Source organism: Bufo bufo, chromosome 2 (genome assembly GCF_905171765.1).
Source record: "Bufo bufo chromosome 2, aBufBuf1.1, whole genome shotgun sequence".
NCBI lineage: Eukaryota > Metazoa > Chordata > Amphibia > Anura > Bufonidae > Bufo > Bufo bufo.
Window position 1 is genome coordinate 571,967,234 of NC_053390.1, and position 21,839 is coordinate 571,989,072.

General features: G+C 41.0%; 1 protein-coding gene across 1 annotated transcript in view; it reads right to left on the bottom strand.

Annotated features, from left to right (window-relative positions):
- Window positions 1-21,839, bottom strand: part of STPG2 (sperm tail PG-rich repeat containing 2) — a 1,039,376-nt gene that overhangs the window by 852,043 nt on the left and 165,494 nt on the right. Inside the window, exons 8-10 of the mRNA XM_040419865.1 lie at window positions 8,997-9,104; window positions 7,396-7,555; window positions 3,201-3,364 (exon numbers count right to left, since the gene is read on the bottom strand). Coding sequence (XP_040275799.1) covers window positions 3,201-3,364; window positions 7,396-7,555; window positions 8,997-9,104 — 432 coding nt within the window. The remainder of the gene's footprint in view (window positions 1-3,200; window positions 3,365-7,395; window positions 7,556-8,996; window positions 9,105-21,839) is intronic.

Sequence of the window (21,839 nt, forward strand, 5' to 3'; positions counted from 1 at the left end):
TGGAAAAAGGTGTTATGGTCTGATGAAACCAAGGTTGAACTTTTTGGTCATAATTCCAAAAGATATGTTTGGCGCAAAAACAACACTGCACATCACCAAAAGAACACCATACCCACAGTGAAGCATGGTGGTGGCAGCATCATGCTTTGGGCTGTTTTTCTTCAGCTGGAACTGGGGCCTTAGTTAAGCTAGAGAGAATTATGAACAGTTCCAAATACCAGTCAATATTGGCACAAAACCTTCAGGCTTCTGCTATAAAAGCTGAACATGAAGAGGAACTTCATCTTTCAGCATGACAACGCATAAATCCAAATCAACAGGAATGGCTTCACCAGGAGAAGATTAAAGTTTTGGAATGGCCCAGCCAGAGCCCAGACTTGAATCCGATTGAAAATCTGTGGGGTGATCCGAAGAGGGTTGTGCACAGGAGACGCCCTCGCAATCTAACAGATTTGGAGTGTTTTTGCAAAGAAGAGTGGGCAAATCTTGCCAAGTCATAATGTGCCACGCTGATGACTCATACCCAAAAAGACTGAGTGCTGTAATAAAATCAAAAGGTGCTTCAACAAAGTATTAGTTTAAGGGTGTGCACACTTATGCAACCATATTATTTTATTTTTATATTTTTTCTTCCCTCTACCTAAAAGATTTCAGTTTGTTTTTCAATTGAGTTGTACAGTTTATAGGTCACATTAAAGGTGGAAAAATTTCTGAAATAATTTATCTTTGTCTAATTTTTTTACAGCACAGAAACCTGACATTTTAACAGGGGTGTGTATATTTTTTATATCCACTGTATATCAATCAGCTCAGCTCCTCCTGCTCTATAACATGCTGCTGGCACCTCAGACACCATGTTCAATGTGACAGGTTCCCTTTAATTGTGGTTGTGGAAATTTGGTAACGTCCCAGAGACATTTTCTGGTGTGGGAAGTTAATACACTACAGAGATAATAGTTGCTGGCTCCTATCATGTAGAAACCATACTGTCACACTCAATAAAGTGAGCGTAACTCTTTACAAGGTCACTCTTCGTTTTTAAGCGGTAACATTTTAATGCGCCTTTTCATGCATTATTTTAGAAATATGTGTTACCTCTACATTAAAAACGGATCTCACTGGAACATGATAATATATTTTTTGCGCTCTTCCTGCCTCTTTTGAGCCACATCTAAGTACAGCTTTACTGTCATAGTTCCCTTCATACCTATAATATGATTTCTCTTTTTAGCACTTCTGTGAAAGATTTCTTAATTAAATCATGAAAGTTCCTTAAAGAAACAATGTCGTTATATAACGAATCTACAAAGGAAATTCCATTTTCATAAGGATTTTATTCTCCAGCTCTATTCAGAAAAGTCACTTAGGGGATTACATTTGAAATCCTGCCTGAAATAGAGAGCTTATTGCCTTTAAACCTGGTTTCTCATCATGCATCTAAACAAATGACCTTTTTCGTGCCAATATCACTCAGTGCCTAGCAGCCATTGTCCTGGCTTTAGCTGTAATCAGACTTCAGTTCTAAAAAAGTTCACATGCATAAAGGAAACATTAACAAAAGCAAAGCGAGAACATCTTTCATGTAGTATAACAAAGACTTTGGTGCACAATAGTCATATATTTTATCATGCGATTTCCTTGATTCACGCTGTTTAATGTACTTTAATTATATCGTACTACAGATCTGTAACAGGTCAAGGCTTTTATCATACTTAAAAGCAGATTTACCACTGTTTCTCATTTTATTTATCTGCTTATTAAATTATCAGAAAACATTTATTACGTGTGTCATTTTCATTCTTTTACTGAGTATGTTCCCTATACTAATACGCCGTGAATTGCAAATATTTTGGTAAAATATCCTGGAAAACTTGGATTGGACAGGTTGTTTTTTTTTCCTATGTAATCCTATTATTTCCTCAGCAGACACTGTAAGTGGCTCCAGGCAGCTTGACAACTCTAATATAATCAGGGACAGACACAAATACATGGGCCATGGTTTTCCAACCATGAGTTGGATACCAGTCAAAGGCCACCAGTAGTTGTTCTGAGCCAAGTGAGGAAATATAATATTTTTAATCTAATAGATAATATAATTTTTTATCCAAGGTAGAAATGCATCCCTCTCACCTGTTGGGTCCATGTGTAACTGCACAAGTTGCACATATTGTCACTTTAGGATTCACCCAATAGCGAGTTGCATGCATTCCTCCAGGACGCAGATTGCTAAAGCAGAAAATTGATCTTGCTGAACTGATGGAGGCTGGTTGACGTGGTGCATGATCTATTCAATTTTCTTAATTACACTGAAATTTATGGACTGTGTTGGGCATTATACCTATGTTACATTACATGGCTTGTGAAACAAACTGTGCCTTATACGACAATCTGTACCATGTAAAAGTAATAAGGAGATGCAAATAGTAGGGTCAAGGAAGGCAGTGGTTACATGCCTAAGACTGTTTTACACAGCTCAATGTTCATTCCCAATAAATGTGCCGCCGATCCTCTGATCAACGAGCAAAATATTTGTTCATAGGGTGAATTAATCGTTGATGTAGCCCATTAAACCATCATTTTTGGGCAGAAGACTGTGTGGTCAGCGATCTGCTGCCCACAAACAATAAATCTGTATGAGGACCAGTGCTGCATGTAAATGCAGATCTTTCCTCCATTGACAAGCAGGCAGTTATCGGTTGCTTGCTTCCCCAAAAAAGCCTCCTCTGCCAGGTAGTCTAAATCTAGCATTAGAAACAAAGTAGTGTAGGAACTTTGAAGTAATTGAAAGTGCAAGTAATATGCGTCTAGTAAACATTTTCAAAATAATGACCACCATGAAATTGAGGTCTACGGATTTCATAAACTGAGACCAGAGACAGAGCTGTTAATAAAAGTTACTGCATGTATAAGATAAAACCATGGAAGGGGCACTAAAGAAACAACGAAGACTCTAGAGATATCAATTTTGTCACCTCCTCCTTTCCCCCCTCTATTTCTAGACTTAGCAAATGGGAAAAAGACTTAAGGTATATTCCCCCACCTCTAAGCTTAAAATGGAGATAAAGCATTGTAACACCAGCCCCAATCCTTCACCCTCAAACAGTCTTCAAAGGATGCTTTTCCCAAAAGATGTCACTTTTCAGAGTTGAAATTCTGTCTCAGTAGATGAGTCTAAGCAGGAGGATGTACTTTGAACTTACAACATAATGTCCTGGCCCCGGGGTCCACACTGCATCCTTGTTTGAAATGTACAATGCTCGAGAAGCAGAAGATCCAAATGCTGCTTTGTTTAAGCTCTCCTGATGTGCCTTCTTCAAGCTCTCATTTGCTATGCCATAACTAAATATATTATAAGAACCTGGACCTGGAAGCAGAGAATAACCATCACATGAAACACAGACAATACGGATTATAAAGTAGTCATATTGCTAATGCTGTGCCTCAGTTAACACTTTATTGCCCATTGTATTTCTTTTTTTCTTAAGCAATTAGTGCAATTGTGTAGAGATTTATTGAACACAAAGCAAGTGTAATGATAAATGAGTTTTAGCTTAAAGGGGTTGTCTCATCTAAGACAATGGGGTCATATCGCTAAAATATTGTCTGATAGGTGCGGGTCCCACTGCTAGGACCCGCACCTATATGGGGAACAGAGTGGGCCAAAGTAGTAGCTGGAGGACTCCGGTCTGGCCACCACCAAGCGCTCTCCCCATAGAAAAGAATGGGAGCACACCGCACATGACCGGCCACCATTCATTTCTATGGGCCCGACGAAAATAGCCAATATGCCTCCATTGTCTCAGATGAGACAACTCCTTTAATACAAATCTTGCCCATAATCAAACTTTTACTTCTCTGTCTGCAGTTATTTTTTCTTTAAAGCAATGCAAGATTAATTTTTGCTCTTTTGTCAGAAGGATCTAAAGAAGGTTACAATTCAGACATCCCACAGAGATTCATTTTATTGCCATTATCAGTAAAAGATAAGTCACAATTTAGTATTATGAAATGTAGCATATGAATATGATATTAGGTCTGAAACAGAACTAAGAAGACTAAATTGTGCTTCCTTATTGAAATACAGAAACATCAAGAGTTAAGGGTAGGTGCTCACACAGTGGATTTTTCGACACAAATCTAGCAGCAAATTTCCCAGCTAAAAATATTAAAAGATTCCCACCATAGATCAATTCCTGCATGGAAATTTTCCATTGAATGTGGATGAGATTTTCTAACCCCTTAAAGGTGTACTTAAGGCTATTTTTTTTCATTCTGCACAATACCTTTGTTTATTTTCCCATCAAGATAACCCTATGAGGGCTTGTTATATGTGGAGCAAGCTGTGTTTTTTAATGTCACCATAATTGCAGCACCTCTACTGTATTGTACAGCTTAAAAAAAGCAGTTCCATTGCTGATTTTAAGTTTTTTTTTTTTATAGTGTTCACTGTACAGTAAAAATGACAAGTTAAAAAAATGGAATGGAATGCAAAATAACAAGCTCTCACACAGCTCAGTAGAAATAAAAATAAAAATGTGTTGGGTCCTGGGATGTGGCAATGCAAAAACATATACACTCACCTAAAGAATTATTAGGAACACCTGTTCTGTTTCTCATTAATGCAATTATCTAGTCAACCAATCACATGGCAGTTGCTTCAATGCATTTAGGGGTGTGGTCCTGGTCAAGACAATCTCCTGAACTCCAAACTGAATGTCAGAATGGGAAAGAAAGGTGATTTAAGCAATTTTGAGCGTGGCATGGTTGTTGGTGCCAGACGGGCCGGTCTGAGTATTTCACAATCTGCTCAGTTACTGGGATTTTCATGCACAACCATTTCTAGGGTTTACAAAGAATGGTGTGAAAAGGGAAAAACATCCAGTATGTGGCAGTCCTGTGGGCAAAAATGCCTTGTGGATGCTAGAGGTCAGAGGAGAATGGTCCGACTGATTCAAGCTGATAGAAGAGCAACGTTGACTGAAATAACCACTCGTTACAACAGAGGTATGCAGCAAAGCATTTGTAAAGCCACAACACGCACAACCTTGAGGCGGATGGGCTACAACAGCAGAAGACCCCACCGGGTACCACTCATCTCCACTACAAATTGGAAAAAGAGGCTCCAATTTGCACAAGCTCACCAAAATTGGACTGTTGAAGACTGGAAGAATGTTGCCTGGTCTCATGAGTCTCGATTTCTGTTAAGACATTCAAATGGTAGAGTCCGAATTTGGCGTAAACAGAATGAGAACATGTATCCATCCTCTGATGGCTACTTCCAGCAGGATAATGCACCATGTCACAAAGCTCGAATCATTTCAAATTGGTTTCTTGAACATGACAATGAGTTCGCTGTACTAAAATGGCCCCACAGTCACCAGATCTCAACCCAATAGAGCATCTTTGGGATGTGGTGGAACGGGAGCTTCGTGCCCTGGATGTGCATACCTCAAATCTCCATCAACTGCAAGATGCTATCCTATCAATATGGGCCAACATTTCTAAAGAATGCTATCAGCACCTTGTGGAATCAATTCCATGTATTATTAAGGCAGTTCTGAAGGCAAAAGGGGGTCCAACACCGTATTTGTATGGTGTTCCTAATAATTCTTTAGGTGAGTGTATATATATATTATTTTTTTTAAAAAGTATTTTTATTGTGCAAAAGTAGTTAAACTTAAAAAGAAAAGAAAAACTATATATATATTTAGTATCGCTGCAATTGTACTTACCCAGAAAATAGTTATCATGTTATTTATGTAAAAAAAAACATAATTTATGTGTATCCCAAAATGGTCTCATTAAAAACTACAACTTGTCCTGCAAAAAACAAGCCCTGTTACGACTACATCCATGAAAAAAAAAAAATGTTGGACTGCAACAAAAAAAATGTAAAAACATTGCTTAATCACTAGGCAAAAAACAGGCTAAAGCAGTGGTGGCGAACCTATGACATGGGTGCCAGATGCGGCCCTCAGAGCCTTCTATGTGGGCACCCACATCCTGCCATTCATCAGCGCAGGCCGCACTATGAATGGCACAGGCAGTGCACTGAATGTAGGCAGGAAATTATAGCTAAATGATAAAGTACATGTAAGATATACTATGTTGGACTGTAGTATTCAGGTTAACTTTCCGTGTTGGCGATAAATAAGTAGGTTTTGGGTTGCAGTTTGGGCACTCGTTCTCTAAAATGTTCACCATCACTGGGATAAAGGGTTAAACTGAAGAAATTCCACGGCACATCCAAGAAGTAAAATTGAATATAACGGCTTTATTCACCAGACATGCAATATAAAGGGATAAAGGGTTAATAGATCAGGTGTTTGATAACACATCTGCCACGACAAGTACTCACTACCCCATAACTGCAATTGTGGGATGCCGATTAGAGGACAGAGGGAGCTATACAGTCAGTGATGACCATGGCATTTGAGAGGTTAACTGCTGGGATTGAAGTTGTCTACAATCTGGGCAGTGAGAGGTAGGTGCCAGCTGTATAATGTATATCTCCTGGGTGTGCACCAATGGCACAGAGAGTTAAATGAAAATGTAATAGTATGTCACAGAGTGAAAAGGTGTTAAAAGGCTAATCCCATGAACAAAATCTATTCCCTACGTACAGATAATCTACACTGATCCCAAGAACGAGGGTCTACAAATTCCATGTCTAAATGGAGGGCTAGTGCACATTAGTACACCATTCCATTCACTTCCATGGTACTGGCGGAGTCAGTCTTACAGAAGTATATGGAGCGGAGGGCCGACATGCATACTACCACTCCAAATTCAGAGACCCCTGTTCTCAAGATGTTGGGGTGGTAACTGGCAATCCATCCTGTAGATAAGTGAAAAAATCTGTTCATGGGATAACTATACGGTAGTATCTGAAGGGAGATAAAAGTGTTCAGCGTAAGCAATTATACCTTACATGAGTTCTCCTGCCTTTTAAAATTAAATTATCTAAAGTGCAATAAAACTGCATTGTGTAAATAGGTTTGTAAGAGTCAAAGATGTCTGAGTACAACCAGATCATAGCTGATTCCAAGAAATTACCAAAATTACAAAAAACGTATTATTATTATTATTTTTTTTTCAGAAACTGAGCCACCCTAACCATAGTTTGTCTCTGAAATTGTAGCTCAAGTTAAGCTGCAATAGTTTTAGGAAGAATCACCATGCTTTTTAATCCTGGACAACCCCTTTAAATTATCATCATGTTGGATTGTGGAAATTAAAATGATAAAATTTAACACATTTATGAAGCTTCATAGACCATCACGAAGAATTTCTACCATGCAGAAAGCACAACGTTCGCCTTGGCTATAGTTTGCCTTGGCCATCAGACAGAGAATAGACAATCTGCCTAGTATGAGGAATAGATTATATTCATACCTGGAAATCTCTGCTTACTTGACTCCTTAGTGAATCGGACTGCAGTTTGGCCGAATGGTGTATGCGCCATACTTGATGTTTTCTTCAAAGCCTCAAGTGCAGTACGCTGTTCATTATATGTGCCTGGTGCTGGGGTAATTGATTTCACAGGCAGAAATCGCTAGTGTCGCACACAAGAAATTACTGGTTAAAATTTGTAAAAATACCCACCACTAGGCCGCAAACAGAACATTTTGGCGATATATTGCACTTTAATCAGAATAGAGACAGTACACTCTTTTGCATGAGAGAGGATAAAGCAAAGATGTGTATTTTAGCATCTGAAGTCAAAGCTAGAGCATTGAAGAAGACCTGTCACCACAAAATGCAACGTAAGCTGCAGGTACAGTAGCATGTAATAATAGCGCAGATGGAGCTGATGTATAGATTTGTGGGGAAATTTTTTTATTAAAACTTGTAAATTATTCATTTAAATTCCTGCTCATTCTGGGCTTTGAAGTCAAGGAGGCGGTCCTATCAGTGATTGACGGCTATCTCTGTATACACAGTGATAGGGGGAAGGCTGTCAATCACTGATAGGACCGCCTCCTTGACCTCAAAGCCCATAATGAGCAGGAATTCAAATGTATAAATTACAATTTTTACTGGATCTTTTCCCCATAAAACGATATATCAGTCTTCTCAGCTCCTCCTGCTCTATAAAATGCTGCCTGCAGCTCAAACACCATATTGGATGAGATAGGTTCCCTTTAAGGCATATTGATACATGGTGGTTTTTCTGCAGAAATTTTATTCAGGACAAGCACATGGATTTGTGCCAACCACATTCGAATGAACAAATCTGCAGAATCTAAATATATACCCTTACACAGCATTTCCCATACATTTCGGCATTTTTGCTATGGCAAAGCATGTCTGGAGATAAGAAGTACAAAAGAAAATGAAGAAAAACGGAAAAAAAAATATATGATGTATTATGCTCCTGCTTTATGCTCTACAGAAGAGACCCTATAGCTTTCAACAAGTCATCAGCTTTTTATGATTGATTTACACAGTAAGCAGAGCCAGATGCAATAAACATATATGGTAGCACACAAAGCTTTGTACTACTGAGCCGTAGGCACTCCATATTTCATATGGTGCCTCCAAATAGCTCCTCTAGAATCAGTGCCTCTTAGAAGTAATAACTGTACATGCGGTATCCAATGGAATTTTACTTTTAGATTTCCTAAGAAACATAAAGTAGACTTATATAGGCATACGGAGGAGTAGTATGGCCCATCTATGGGTTCTACATTACAGCTTTGTGCAGCTGCTAATAGTAGTTACATACATAATGCGGGTAGAACAAGAAATTCTACATAATGAAATTCCTTAATAATTAAGGGTAGGCATCTTTCAAACTGAAAATGTAGAAATATTAACACATCTAAGACATCTGAATCCCTTAACAGGGATAAAAAAGCATTATCAAATATTCTACATTATCATAGGGGTTACAGAGATCAAAAACAAGTAAGATATTATCATGAAATAGTTTATATGAAAGTACAGTAAACTCGCAAGTTAACATTTGAAAAACACTTGTTATAATTTCTTACTTTTGAGTGTGAAAGAAAAGGTGGCAGAGGAACTTCAGCAGACTTTGTCAATCTGTTTGAAACATCAAAGTTGCGTTTTATTTCATATTTTCCTGGTCCTGGCACACCCTGAGAGAGGAAGTATGAAACATGATTACTATTGTTATTATTATTTTTATTATTATTATTATTATTATTATTATTATTATTATCATGAATATTATTATTATGTAAGTTCTAAATATAGTAGGTTTTAACTATCTCCTTTTATACTGTGCTGGTGCAGTACCCCAGAGGACTACTGCAAAGGGTTAACCAATACCTAAATAGTTAGTGCACTGTTCTTAAGTTAAATGTTGTGATCTATTGTGTTTTGTGAACCCAATAGCAATGTATTGGCATACTAATGGTTAACCAAATGACAGACTGTGTTTAGGTTGCCAGGTGATGACCTGGTTCCATCCCCTGGTTAGTAGTTTAGTGTAGTCTAGTCTGTGGAGAGGCTATAGCAGAGGTGTGTGTGCTGAGAGCTCCTGCATGAACTTGGCCCTAGCTCAGAGAACCCCTGTCTCTGAGTTGACAACTGTTGGAGAAGGAACACTGCCACCTAAATACCCCTGAAGGAAAGAGACCAGACATCTTAGAAGATTTAGAACCCACAATGCCATGCTTTGGACACAGACAGCAAGACATTATGCATTTATATGGCAGAAAAACTTTGCAGCTGATGCTACAGCATCTCCCATACTTTGAAACGGATTGGGAATCTGTATCTGAATTTCTGCACCACTCATTTCAAGAACTGCAGAAGAACCTCAATGTAAGCCTGTGTTTCTGCTGAAAGACTGTAAAGAGTTCTTTAGAGAGAGCAAGGGAGTACTACAACTACCATCACCGTTGCTTCTGCACTGCCACTGACAAAAAACTGCACTGTAATCTACCTTGGAAATGTGCTTTTTGCTGCGGTATGTACTACTGCTCCTATCGTCAACACAGTGAAGAGATGTTATTTACTGCAATCAACAGGTCTGGTTATTGTCTCCACCATTCACCAGCACCTGCGTCCGCACTCCTGCCTTGTACCTAGTCAAACATACTCGATCAAAGTCACCCCAACTACCAGCAGGCAGAAGCCCCAATACCAGATACTACCCTGAGGCAAGACAAAGTGCGACCTTCATTCACTGTGTGTGGCCTGAAGAGAGCCAAAGTTAGGACTGCCACCGTGAACTAAGTACTACTACCCATCTCAGTGCCATAATCACCATTCCTGTCCCTGCCCTGTGACTCCCCAGCATCTCACTGCACATGTACATTACATAGGAGGGTACAATATCATAGAAGTCTAAGCCTAGCACATTTCTTTTGACAATCAGAATGTATTTGCATTATTGGTAAAAAGCTACTATAGCACACAAAGAAAAAGAAAAACAGGCAAAAGTCTAAGATATGGTGTTCTGGGACCTTTGTTTGCCATCTTTTGAACTATATGCACAGGTCATTAGTTCTGACTAGTTCTGACCAAAACTAAATGAATATAATCTTCCATTGAGGAGAATATTATAAATAATAATAATTAATAAAAATAATTATTATTCATTTTAAGTAAATGGGGTGAGAATTTGTAATTACACTGTACCACCCACTCTTCAAGTAGCTGATTGGCGGGAGTACTGGAAGTCAGACCCACTCCAATTTCATATTGTGATGACCCATCCCAAGGATACGTCATCAATATGACTGCAGCGCACTACCCCTTTAAGACTATCTCAGGCTCTCATTAAATATATTATAGCATTCAGCCATCAATTGGTGCGCTAGAAATAAATAACAGGGGAGCATTACAAAAAAGTATATTACATAATAATTTGTGACTACAAATGGACATCCAGGCTTTAGTTGTACATTTAGTAACATTTTATTGAACAAAAAATAATGATAAGGTAGGAGAAAAATATCTCTTTTTTTTTTCAAATAGAATTCAATTTTGTGAAATGGCAGCACTTCAAAAGAAAAACTTTTTTGCAGGAATGGACTGCTAATTTCACAAGTAAGCGTCAGTACATTTGATGACATTTCTAATTATTTGACCTTCTTTTATAAAGTAAAAAGAAATTCTGTAAAACTACAGAAAAACAGACAAATTACACAGCATGGAACCACTTTGTGAAGCAATTTTTCATGAAATGAGCAATGTCACAAAGTAAGTCTGACACAAAGAAACATTATAATGCACACGGAGAATGAGCAGTAGAAAATGGAATCTAAAATTCCAGCACAGTCACCCTACTATATAAAGTACCAAAAATCATACAGGTAGAAATAAATACCTGCCATGTGACAAAACTATCAAAAGGGCATTTAATAAGATGAAATACTTATGCAACTATTGTTCTTTAATGTACTGTATGGCAATCATTTATAGCGATAAAAAAACATCAAAAATTCACAGGTCGTGACAACTTTCAATAGTAATTTAAACAATTATTTTTAGACACCATACTTATTACCAAATACATATTAGCAGTAAAAGATACCAAAATGGCCTATAAACAGGGGCATACATAGAAATCACTGGGCCCCATAGAAAGAATCTAAACTATGCCCTATTCATAGCCCCTCCCACTATCTGTTCCTGGCCAGTAGTGTACTGATATGTGATGTATGAGGTATAAATTACAGCTCGTACCTCACATATCAGTACACTGCTGTAAATACTATATATTTGTACACACTGCATCTATTAAACCTCGTACCTAACATATCAGTACACTGCTGGATATACTATATACATCTGTAAAACCTGCATGTATTATACCTGGTACCTCATATTAGTACACTGTACACACTGCATCTATTATACCTATAAATATATATATATACAGTACAGACCAAAAGTTTGGACACACCTTCTCATTCAAAGAGTTTTCTTTATTTTCATGACTATGAAAATTGTAGATTCACACTGAAGGCATCAAAACTATGAATTAACACATGTGGAATTATATACATAACAAACAAGTGTGAAACAACTGAAAATATGTCATATTCTAGGACTTCAAAGTAGCCACCTTTTGCTTTGCTTACTGCTTTGCACACTCTTGGCATTCTCTTGATGAGCTTCAAGAGGTAGTCCCCTGAAATGGTTTTCACTTCACAGGTGTGCCCTATCAGGTTTAATAAGTGGGATTTCTTGCCTTATAAATGGGGTTGGGACCATCAGTTGCGTTGAGGAGAAGTCAGGTGGATACACAGCTGATAGTCCTACTGAATAGACTGTTAGAATTTGTATTATGGCAAGAAAAAAGCAGCTAAGTAAAGAAAAACGAGTGGCCATCATTACTTTAAGAAATGAAGGTCAGTCAGTCAGCCGAAAAATTGGGAAAACGTTGAAAGTAAGGGCTATTTGACCATGAAGGAGAGTGATGTGGTGCTGCGCCAGATGACCTGGCCTCCACAGTCACCGGACCTAAACCCAATCGAGATGGTTTGGGGTGAGCTGGACCGCAGAGTGAAGGCAAAAGGGCCAACAAGTGCTAAGCATCTCTGGGAACTCCTTCAAGACTGTTGGAAGACCATTTTAGGGGACTACCTCTTGAAGCTCATCAAGAGAATGCCAAGAGTGTGCAAAGCAGTAATCAAAGCAAAAGGTGGCTACTTTGAAGAACCTAGAATATGACATATTTTCAGTTGTTTCACACTTGTTTGTTATGTATATAATTCCACATGTGTTAATTCATAGTTGTGATGCCTTCATAGTCATGAAAAAAAAGAAAACTCTTTGAATGAGAAGGTGTGTCCAAACTTTTGGTCTGTGCTGTATATATATATATATATATATATATATATATATATATATTATATAGAGCAGTGTACTGATCTGAGAAGTACAAGGTATAATAGATGAAGTGGGTACAGAAATATGTGGTCAGTTATATATTATGGTTATTATGTGAAGTACATGAGGTAATAGTGGTTGAAACTGTCTGTAGTACTATATATGAGTGAAATATATGAGTAAAAATAAGGAATGTGGAGCAAATGAAGAGAAAGGTAGAGGACCTCCTCTTATGGCTTCATTTTAGTCTCTGTGGAGAGCTTATTGTTCATTTATTCTCCATGCCATTGGGTGTTGAAGGACCTGTGATGATGCTCTGTGCAGTTCCTTTACTAGATGTACAGGGCCTGTGATTATGCTGATGTCATCACAGGTCCTAGTAGATGATCCTAGCTAACATAGGATCTACACCATGCTCTGTGCAGTTCCTTTACTAGATGTACAGGATCTGTGATGTACATGATGTCATCACAGTTCCTGGCAGATGTTCCTATCTAACCTAGGAACTACACCATTCTTTGTGCATTTACTTTTAGAGATGAGCAAAGTTCTTAAATTTGTTTTGGATACTTGCTTGAAGAACCATTGTGAAATCTCACACGGTGCATGATGATGTCACCGTGCACAAGATTTCGCACAGGATCTTCAAGCAAGATGGGCGGGGGGGCCTCTTTGCACTCAAATGGATGAAGTGAGTATGATTTTTTTAATTTTCACTGCCATTTCAGGGAAAATTGATTTGTTACCACAAAGCACAAGGAAATTCGGTTTTGTGGTAAATTTTATTTTCCCTGAAATTCAGATCAAAGTCCACTTCGAATACTTTGATTTGCTCAACACTACTTCCTTTACTAGATATACAGGACCTGTGATGACATCATCACAGGTCCTTTAGCTTTCTCCACTAATGATAGGGTTACTATACTGGTGTCGGACAGTAATGCGTGGGATCATGGGGAGGGGCCTTTAGTTCAATGCAAGCCCCTTTTCCACACGGGCCCCATAGCAGCTGTGCGGTCTGCTTCTATTGGAGGTACGCCACTGCTTATAGAACTCAAGGCTTAATTCAATCACCATTAATCACATGAAGAATTGGACCATACAAATCCCAAAAATAACAGATAAGACATTTGACATAACAGTGGTAAATGTCTTTGACCATCTAAAGGGTTGATTCTGCTAAAATTGATAAGATATGATAAAATTGATTGTGTCTGTGTTTTAAATGGGACCTATTGATATAATAATTGTGGGTTTGAGGAATAAAAGATAGTTAATAATAGCATAATTATTATTTTTTTTGCTCAGTTATTGACAGAGAAAATGATCTCTTACTGACTTTGCAAGATAAGTCAGTTGAGTTTAAACTCAAAGTCAAGGCTCCCACATCTGTACAGGACAAAAAGTCATATTTAGTCGAAAATATGACTAAATAAAAAAATGATTGCTACAGTTCACCTGCAAATCTTTCAAGAAGAGACAATTGATCAGGATCTAGAAGGCTATTGCAAAATTCTCAAAATAGTCCTGTAATAAACGTACCTGTCCAGGCTCCAGCAGCGCAATCCTCAGCTCTGGCACCCACACAATGGGAGAGACGAGCTCCTGAGCCATGCCCCACAGCGACAATGAGCAGCGGGCTGAATGACATCTCATCTGCTCAATTACCTGTTCTGCTTCTAGGCTGACCTATGGGAGAGTCAGGTCACCAGACCTATCAGGTTCTGGTTCAGGAACCAGGCTCTCTATTTAAACCCCCTATTGCATTAGACCATTGCCAGTGATTGTCTTTGTTGACTCACTAGCGTTGTTTCCTTGTTCCCTATTCCTGTATTGCTATTGGTACACTGTGTTTCAGATCCTGCCTTATCTTCTGACCACTTTCGGTCTCATGTTTTAGTAATGCGTAGCCCATCTTGTTCTGACCCATTTCGTACGACTCTGCTTTTGTGTTCACTGTTTGTGTGTCTTATTTGTCCTGCACTTATACTAGTGTAGGGACTGTCATACAGTTGCGGTTCTGCGATTTAGCACTTACACTGCAAGTAGGTAAGGGAAGCAGTCTGGGTTCTATTTCAGAGATTCACCCTCCTTGTCTGTCCCTATCTATAGTTGTGACATTATCACTGGCTGAAAAAAGCTAGCTCCACCTTCACTATTATGGATGCCATGGCAGCTTTAGCCTCACAGATGGAGAGTACTGGTACTGGTGTACTGCATCTGGCTGAAATGATCTGTCCCTTAGATCACAGTTTAGACTAGGCCTTTCAGACACTCTGATGGACCTTCCATTTAGTCACCCGACCCCAGGGTCCCTAGATGAGGCCATGTCGTTACCTATCCAACTTGACAAATGTCTTAGGTTCCCGGGAACCTTAGGTAAGCAGGAACAATCTGTTGTTGTCCATCCTTCTTCCTTTTCCTTTGTTCCCCAAGCCTCTGTGTCCAAGGCGCCGGTTGAATCTGAAAAAGCCATGCAAGTGGGGGTCATGCCTCCTCAACTAAAGAACATTGCAAAAAACATGACCTCTGCTTCTACTATGGCAGTCCGGAACATCAGTTAGGATCCTGTCTTACTGGACAAAAGTCAGAAAACTGTGTGATGATCGGGGAGGTCAATCAGACACACAGTTATTTCCCCAAAAAATTTGTAGGGTTTTACTCCCTGTTAATCTGTCTTTTCAAAGAAGGTCTGATTCCGGTTTGGCTTTTGTGGATTCTGGGGCTCCAGTTAGTTTTGTTCACATGGTGTCATGGACATTCCCGTGACAGGTGGCAGAAGATCGGCGAGACTGGCAACACGTGGTTTAATGTGTGGATCAATAGGCGCCTGTGTTGTTTCTGGTAATGGCCACACCCTTTGCCTCAGGTCTTGCTAATGTGGTCACTTAACCTTCTTTATTTATAGTTACTTCTCCCACTATGCTGTGCAGTTGTGGATTGCTGGTGTGTGGATCTCGGCGGAGTTCCTGGTGCTTCCATTGCTCCTTTGAAGTTAAGTCTTTCATTTCCCTTTGTGTATTTTGTTTGAGTTCTGTGTGTCGTATTTCCCTGTCTGTTGTATTAAGGCCTGAGGGAGAATCCTGTTCGTCCTTCCTTGGAGGAACAGATTGTCTCAGTCCTGACATTAGTCCAGGGTCCTATAGGGTCAGTTAGGACACTAGGTTCTGGTGTATGAACTCACCTACCTCTGGGGTCTGTTCATACTGGTAGTTAGTCAGGACTTTGATTAGGGTTTTATTAGGAGGTGTCCATCTCCTTTCCCTAGTTTCCAAGCCTTATTCCCTCACCCCTTTCCCTCCTATGTTCCGTGTGGTATTCCCCCCCCCCCCCCCCACATCCGAACGTGACATTATAAACCGCCAAAACCGTCATTTTTTTTCCTTGTTCCAGTACAGCCATGGATCCTATTGCTGCACTGGCCGGACAGCTGCAGGGGCTGTCTTTGGAGGTAGCTGACCTCCGCATGACCATCTCGCAGATCCAGAGACCACAGGCTGCTGGTCCTAGTGGTGGTTACCAGGCCTGTCTTGATTGGCTGGGGGGAAGTGATAATTTCATTTTGTTTAGGGAGGCATGCAAATTGTATTTTAGGCTACGTCCACACTCATCTGGGCATGAGATTCAGAGAGTTGGTGTGGTTATTTTATTGCTTAAAGAGGACGCTCAGTCATGGTCTTTTTCTCTGCCGACCAGATAGCAGTCTCTCCGGTCGGTGGATGAATTTTTCAAAGCTCTGGGCCTCATCTATGATGACCCGGATTGGACCTCCCTGGCCGAGACCAAGCTACATGGCCTTTGTCAGGGAAAGCGTTCTGCTGAGATCTATTGCTCTGAGTTCAGGAGGTGGGCTACGGATACTGAGTGGAACGATCCGGCTCTCCGTAGTCAGTTTTGTCAGGGATTATCAGAGAGGCTGAAGGACACTTTGGCCTTTCATGAGAATCCTGAGTCTCTGGAAGCTGCTATGTCTCTTGCAGTACCCATTGAGAGACGCCTGAGAGAGAGATCCAGGGGCCCCCACTCTCAGGACGTACTATCACATAACATATCGTCTTCCTCTGACACTTTGGGTGAAGATACTCCTGGGTTTATGTCTGGGGACGAACCCATGCAATTAGGGGGACCTACTCCTGGATCCGTTTTTAAGCATACTGGTAATAGGAAGGGAGTGTGTTTTTTCTGGGGACAAAAGGGACATTTTATCAGAGTATGTCCATGCATTCAACGGCTATTTAATTCCCATCTGACTCTTGGAGGGGTGAGAGGAGAGTCAGAAAATCAGCATTTGTCTTTTACTGGTAGTAACAGATTTCTCCTGGCTGCTGAGGTGGCGCTAGAGTCAAAAACTGTAGGGATTGAGGTGTTTATCGACAGCGGGCCGGGGTGAACCTGATTGATGTTCAGTTCGTCCGTATGCACGAGTTGTCACAGAGTGTATTAGAAAAATACATTCCCGTTTTTGCTATTGATTTTGCACCTCTAGCTCAGAAGTGTTTATTGCAAGTGGTGCTTTATATCAGATTAAGAGTGGGTGATTTTCATCAAGAATTTATCTCGTGTTTTGTGTTTGAAGGGTCTCCCTGCACCGGTGGATCTGTGTTTACTGTGGTTAAGCAAGCCAACCATCGATTGGCAAGCTAGACAGATTCTGGATTGGGGTGATTATTGCATTGACAATTGTCTGAATACATCTTTTTCTGTTTTAACTACTAAGACATTACCCTCTTTTATATCTGATTTTGCCGACGTGTTTTCTGAGAGTGGATGCCAGGATTTACCTCCTCATCAGGAGTATGATTGTCCTATCAATCTTATTCCCAGAGCTAAATTGCCAAAATCTAGGTTGTATAACCTTTCTGAAACTGAAAGACTGGCCATGAGAGAGTATATTACCGAGAGTTTGGCTAAAGGACACATAAGACCTTCCAAGTCTCCAGTAGGGTTTTTTTTTTGTTAAAAAAAAAGACGGTCTTCGACCATGTCTGGATTTCCATGAACTCAATCGTATTACTGTCAGTGATCCTTACCCTCTTCCTTTGATTCCCGATTTGTTTAACCAGATTATTGGTGCCAATGTGTTCTCCAAGTTGGACTTAAAAGGGGCATATAAACTGGTTAGGATCAAGGAAGGGGATGAATGGAAGATGGCTGTTAATACTCCTGAGGGGCACTTTGAGAACCTGGTCAAGCCTTTCGGGTTGACCAATGCTCCTGCGGTTTTCCTGCATTTTGTGAATTAAATTTTTCATCCCCTTGTGGGGAGGTTTGTAGTCGTTTATTTGGATGACATTCAAATTTATTCTCCAGATGTGGAAACAGATCAGGATCACGTAAGACAGGTGTTACAGATCCTAAGGGATAATAAATTGTACACAAAATTAGAGTAGTGTGTTTTTGCTGTACACGAGGTGCAGTTTTTGGGCCACCTGCTGTCATCTTTGGGTATTCGAATGGATCCAGAGAAAGTCCGTGCTGTATTAGACTGGGATCGACCGGAATATCTGAAGACTCTTATGCGGTCTTTGGGGTTCACCAACTATAACCGAAAATCTATTAAGAATTATTCAACAATAGTGAAACCCTTAACTGACATGACTAAGAAAGGGACAGATGTCTCAGTGCGGTCTGATTTGGCGTTGTGAGCCTTTTCTGCGATTAAGGAATGCTTCTCTTCTGTCCCTATATTGGTGCAGCCGGATGTATGACAACCTTTCATTGTCGAAGTGGACGCATCTGAGGTGGGGGTAGGAGCAGTTCTATCGCAGGGCCCGTCACCTGGTAAATGGCGTCCATGTGCCTTTTTCACTAAAAAAGAGAAATTATGTTGTGGGTAACAGAGAGTTACTGGCCATTAAGTTGGCTTTTGAGGAATGGCGTCATTGGTTGGAAGGAGCAATTCATCCGATCACAGTGTTTACATATCACAAAAACCTGGCTTACCTTGAGTCGGCTAAACAACTGAACCCGAGACAAGCCAGATGGTCTTTGTATTTCACCCGATTCAATTTCATTGTCACCTATCGTCCTGGGGTTAAGAACGTCAAGGCAGATGCCTTGTCACGTAGTTTTCTGGAGGTGGTGATTTTGAAAATCTGAGTCCTATACTGTCGGAAAGGGTGGTGGTATCCGCTCTTTACCCTGACCTAGAGGAAAAGGTGTTAGAGGCCCAGGGAGACGCACCAGATTCTGGTCCCTCTGGGAAACTGTTTCTTCCATCGGAATTGCGTTACAAGGTGTTTGAGGAACATCACTGTACGGTTCTTACGGGACAAACAGGGAGTAGATCCACTGCCGACCTCATCTCTCGTAGATTCTGGTGGCCAGGGTTGCGTAAGTATGTCAGCCTGTAGTACCTGTGCACGCGCTAAGGTGACACATACTCGGCCTTCCGGATCTCTACTTCCGTTGCCCATCCCGTCCAGACCATAGACTCACTTATCCATGGATTTTATCACTGATCTACCTAATTCTTCAGGAAAGACGGTTATTTTGGTGGTAGTTGATCGCTTTAGTAAAATGGTGCACTTTATAGCGTTGCCGAGCCTACCTAATGCTAAAACACTTGCACAAGTGTTTGTTGACAACATTGTGAAACTCCATGGCATTCCCTCTGACGTGGTCTCGGATCATGGGACTCAGTTTGTTTTCTAATTCTGGAAGGCGTTCTGTACTCGACTGGGGGTACAACTGTCCTTTTCTTCAGCTTTTCATCCTCAGTCGACCGGACTTACTTGAGATGTTTTGTCTCTGGGAACCAGGAGGAATGGTCTTTGTTTTTGTCTTTGGCAGAGTTTACCATATGCAATTGTAGACAGGAGTCCACTGGTAAGTTGCCGTTTTTTGGGGCATATGAGTTTCACACACAGTTTGTCACATTTTCTGGTTCTGATACTTCTGGTATCCCTGAGGAGGAACGTTTTTCGTCATCACTGTCATCTATATGGCAGAAAATTCTAAATAACTTGAGGAATATGGGCAACAAGTATAAACGTGTGGCTGACAGGAAACGTATGAATGGTCTGGACCTAAGAGTGGGTGATTCTGTGTGGCTGACCACAAGAAACATTAAGTTGAAGATATCTTCTTGGAAGTTGGGTCCAAGGTTTATTGGTCCATATAAGATCACTGCCATTATTAATCCTGTAGCTTTTCGTCTAGAACTTCCTCTGGCCCTGAAAATTCATAATATGTTTCATAAATCTTTGTTGAAGAGAAATGTTGCACCTTTGGAGCCATCTTCCCTGCCACCCGCTACTGTCATGGTGGATGGTAGTTTGGAATTTCAGATTACCAAGATAATTCTCGAGTTCTCTGTAGATCTCTTCAGTATCTTGTTCACTGGAAGGGTTATGGACCAGAGGAGAGGATGTGGGTACCGGCATCTGACGTAAGTGCCAGTCGTTTGGTGAAAGCTTTTTACAGGTCTCACTCGGATAAGGTCGGTCCTGGGTGCCCAAAGGTCACCCGTAGAAGGGGGGGGGGTACTGTCAGGGATGTTCCGTGACAGGTGGCAGGAGATTGGTGAGACTCACAACACGTGGTTTGATCTGACAGGTTTCCTTGTGGATCAATAGCCATCTGTGTTGTTTCTGGTAATGGCCACACCACTTGCCTCAGGTGTTGTTAATGTGGTCATTTAGCCTTCCTTATTTATAGTTACTTCTCCCACTATGCTGTGCAGTTTATAGCTTCTGCTTTGAGTTGTGGATTGCTGGTGTGTGGATCTCAATGGAGTTCCTGGTGCTTCCATTGCTCCTTTGAAGTTAAGTCTTCATTTCTCTTTGTGTATCTTGTTTGAGTTCTGTGTGTCGTATTTCCCTGTCTGTTGTATTAAGGCCTGAGGGAGAATCCTGTTCGTCTTTCCTCTTGGAGGAACAGGTTGTCTCAGTCCTGACATTAGTCCAGGGTCCTATAGGGTCAGTTAGGACACTAGGTTCTGGTGTATGAACTCACCTACCTCTGGGGTCTGTTCATTCTAATAGTTAGTCAGGACTTTGATTAGGGTTTTATTAGGAGGTGTCCATCTCCTTTCCCTAGTTTCCAGGCCTTATTTCCTCACCCCTTTTCCTCCTATGTTGGGTGTGATGTTGAAAAGGATAGAGGGAAAAAAAGGTCCTTTTGTGCTCGGTAGTAAAATATCTTAAAGAGGACCTTTCACTACAATAAAAAATCGAAACTAAGCATACAGACAGTTATCTTCAGATCTTCGGCTCAACTGGGTGGAGCCTGCCGGCGTCTCCTTCTCCCAGGCTGTAGCGCTGACCAATCGCAGCGCTCAGCTCATAGCCTGAGAGTTTTTTTTCCTCTCAGGCTATGAGCTGAGCGCTGCGATTGGCCAGCGCTACTGTAACGGGGTTCCGAAGGTGCACTCGGTCCCCCATTAGCCGCAGACCTGCTGCTTAGCTTCGGGAGCGAGGGTCTGTGTTTGACCTCGTTCCCAGGGCGGCTTTACTAGCTGGGTGGCCCCCTGCTCCTAAGTCTGCCTTGAGCGCCGAGCTGATCACTCGGTGCTCGACTGGTTGGTCTGTCAGTCATGTGACTCCCCACTATAAATACAGGCAGCCTGCTGGCCACAGGTTGCCTGTTAATTTAGGTTCCACCTGTGGTTTTGTCTTTCCTGGCGTACTTACCTCCTGCTGAATTCCTGACGATCCTCTGCCTGCTCCTTGTGTACTTTGCTGCTCTCCTGGTATTCTGACCCTGGCCTCCTCCTGACGATCCTCTGCTGACTCCTTTGGTACTACACGACTCTCCTGGTATTTATGACCCCGGCTTCTCCTGACTATTCTCTGCTTGCTCCATTTGTACTTTGTAGCTTTCCTGGTATTGACTCGGTCCGTTCACGTTCTGTTGTTTGTCTGTCTGTCATCCCTGCACTTAGTCCAAGCTAGGGATTGCCGTCCAGTTGTCCCCTGTCATTAGGACTCGCGAGGCAAGTAGGCAGGGCCAGGGGTAAGGGTGGAGCGCAGTGGTCACTTCCCTCCCCCTTGTGTGTGTGTACGCGACCGTTACAGCTACAGCCT